General features: G+C 36.1%; 1 protein-coding gene across 1 annotated transcript; it reads left to right on the top strand.

Annotated features, from left to right (window-relative positions):
* Nucleotides 1-532: 532 nt before the first annotated feature.
* Nucleotides 533-1529, top strand: LOC139890398 (uncharacterized). Its single transcript, XM_071873285.1, has 2 exons — nt 533-927; nt 1058-1529. The coding sequence occupies exons 1-2, from the start codon at nt 533-535 to the stop codon at nt 1527-1529; spliced, it is 867 nt and encodes a 288-aa protein (XP_071729386.1).
* The last annotated feature ends 921 nt before the right edge of the window (nt 1530-2450 follow it).

Genomic DNA, 2450 nt, shown 5'->3' with positions numbered 1-2450 from the left:
TTAATAAATTCAAATGGGATTGAATTTAAAGTTAATGGTCACAGGGTTAAACATTACATAGATAGTTCGATGGAAGTTGAAGATGAAGTTAATCACAATTTTGACACCACAGCTAACTAAGTGTGGGAAGGTTCAAATTTTTAAGGGTAATATGTATTTTTGTTAGAGTTAGATATTCTATTTTCGTGTAGTTTCCGAAAATAGAATCTGAATGGTCTTTCCCTAGCAGACCCTAAAGAACTAGTTTTCTCCCCCCATTCTAAATTTGTATTTTTTTTAGGTTTTACGAGATGAAGAATTCCTTTGATCTGAACCATGGTCTAATGCTACACGCTTTGATTACTAAACGTAATAATGACACACTCCCGAGTGACCTGGTGTCAGTAATAAGAGGCAAAATGGATGGAGTAAGAAAAGAACTCAGGAAAGATCACCATAAGACACATGTTGTGATTAGGGTTTGGTACCAGCACTGGCAAGGGTATATCCAAATGCTGAGCATAGGTATTGTATGAGACATATTTATGAAAATATGAAGGGTGAGTATAAAGGACCAGTGATCAAGGACTTGGTGTGGAAATGTGCCACAAGAATAACTACAGAAGAATTTAATGAATCAATGGAGGAACTAAGAAGAGAAAATGAAGGTGCATGTAAATTCGTAATGGATATTCAACCAAAACATTGGAGCAGGTCACACTTTACAGGAAGGTCAGTTTGTGATATGTTATTGAATAACTTGTGTGAGATCTTCAATAGCAAGTTAGTTGATGATAGAGACAAACCAGTCATCACATGTTTAGAATATCTAAGGCAATATCTTATGAAAAGAATTGTGACAGTTCAAAAGGTAATTGCTAAATCAAATGGGCCATTAACACTTACATCCACTAGATTATTTGAAATGAATAAGAAGGCTGCAAATAGGTATAATACAACTTGGAATGGGGGAGACAGGTTCCAAGTAATTGATGCTTTTTTAGACAAACAAGTTGTTGACTTAAGAACAAAAACATGTACTTGTAGAAAACTGGGAGTTGACTGGGTTGCCATGTAGACATGCAGTTGCTTGTATTTGGGAGATGGCACAGAATTCTGAGAAAGTTGGTGATCCTGAGGATTGGGTTAATCCAGCGTATAAGTTGGAAACATGGAGGAAGGTTTATTCATTTAAGGTAGAACCTATTACTGAATCAGTTTTATGGACAAAGAGTGATTGTCCAACTAAACTTCTACCTCCATATCACAAAAAACAAGTGGGCAGGCCAAAAAAGAAAAGAAGAAAAAGTGCTAATGAATTAGAAAAACCCATTGTCAAGAAGAAAAGAACTACTAGTACAATTAAAATTGAGCAACCCATGGTGATGAATGGAAAGTTATCAAGAGTTGGGAAAAGTAAAACATGTAAAAAGTGTGGTCAGTTGGGTCACAATTCAGGGGGTTGTGGAAAAGAGGGTGCAAGAAAGGGAAAAGCAGGTGCAAGAAATGGAAAAGTAGGTGCAGGTGCAAGTACAAGTACAAGTCATTAAGGTGGAAGTCAAGTTGCTGGAAGTCAAAGTGTTTCAAGTCAAGTAATTGATTAAGTCTATTGAAACTTTAAAGTCTTTTGATTTGTTTTAATCATTTTAATTGTTGAAGTCTTTTGCAATGTTTGTGTGACGCCCGTACTAAATCATCATGTACGGACCATCAACAACAGGATCATTATAAGGTCAAATACTATATGCGTTTTCAAAACAAGTTGCATTCATGATAAAAGGTGACGTCATAAACAACGCCAAATGTTTTACATTCAAAAGTATGCTTCAATGAACGGAAGCAAATAGTAGTAGTACGTGACCCTTAGGTCGTTACAAATCATTTTTCAAAAGTATTTAAAGTTATGAATGCAAGATAAACAGTTCATGCGGTGATAACTCTAGAGCAGCGGGTGTCTACAGCAAGACTAGTACACAGCGGAAGAAACCTTAAGCACATGAGAAAAACATGCTTAAAAATATCAACACAAAGGTTGGTGAGCTATAGTTTAAGTATAACAGTATGTAAGGTAGGCCACGAGATTTCAGTGCTACAAAGAGCGTTTCAAAACAGTATGATAAAGTATATGTTTAACCGTGGGCACTTGGTAACTAACTTAACGTTTATACCCCCTGAAAGTACACTTGGCAAGTGCGTATGTTTACGAAGTATTAAACACTCGTTAAATGCTAGCGCGACTAGCCCGAGTGGGGATGTCAAACCCTATGGATCCATATCTAAGATTCACGTTCACCGGTTCAAAAACCAATGACTAAACTTTACCGAGCTAAAGGGAATGTTTATGCCATTGTATAACCCACACATATATAAGTTTAAGTACTCATTCCTAGTATGTAAAACGTAAAATGTGCATGTATTCTCAGTTCCCAAAATAGTTAAAGTAAAAAAGGGAATGCTATAACTCACAATGA

This window comes from Rutidosis leptorrhynchoides, chromosome 1, assembly GCF_046630445.1.
Source record: "Rutidosis leptorrhynchoides isolate AG116_Rl617_1_P2 chromosome 1, CSIRO_AGI_Rlap_v1, whole genome shotgun sequence".
In the NCBI taxonomy this organism is placed as follows: domain Eukaryota; kingdom Viridiplantae; phylum Streptophyta; class Magnoliopsida; order Asterales; family Asteraceae; genus Rutidosis; species Rutidosis leptorrhynchoides.
Note: the sequence above shows the minus strand (reverse complement) of the source record. Positions and strands in the feature narration are given on the sequence as shown.

Coding starts and splice junctions, on each gene's coding strand:
- LOC139890398 (XM_071873285.1), top strand. CDS start 533: ATGAAGGGTGAGTATAAAGGACCAGTGATCAAGGACTTGGTGTGGAAA. Junction 928..1,057: donor AATAAGAAGGCTGCAAATAG/GTATAATACAAC, acceptor GTTGCCATGTAG/ACATGCAGTTGCTTGTATTT.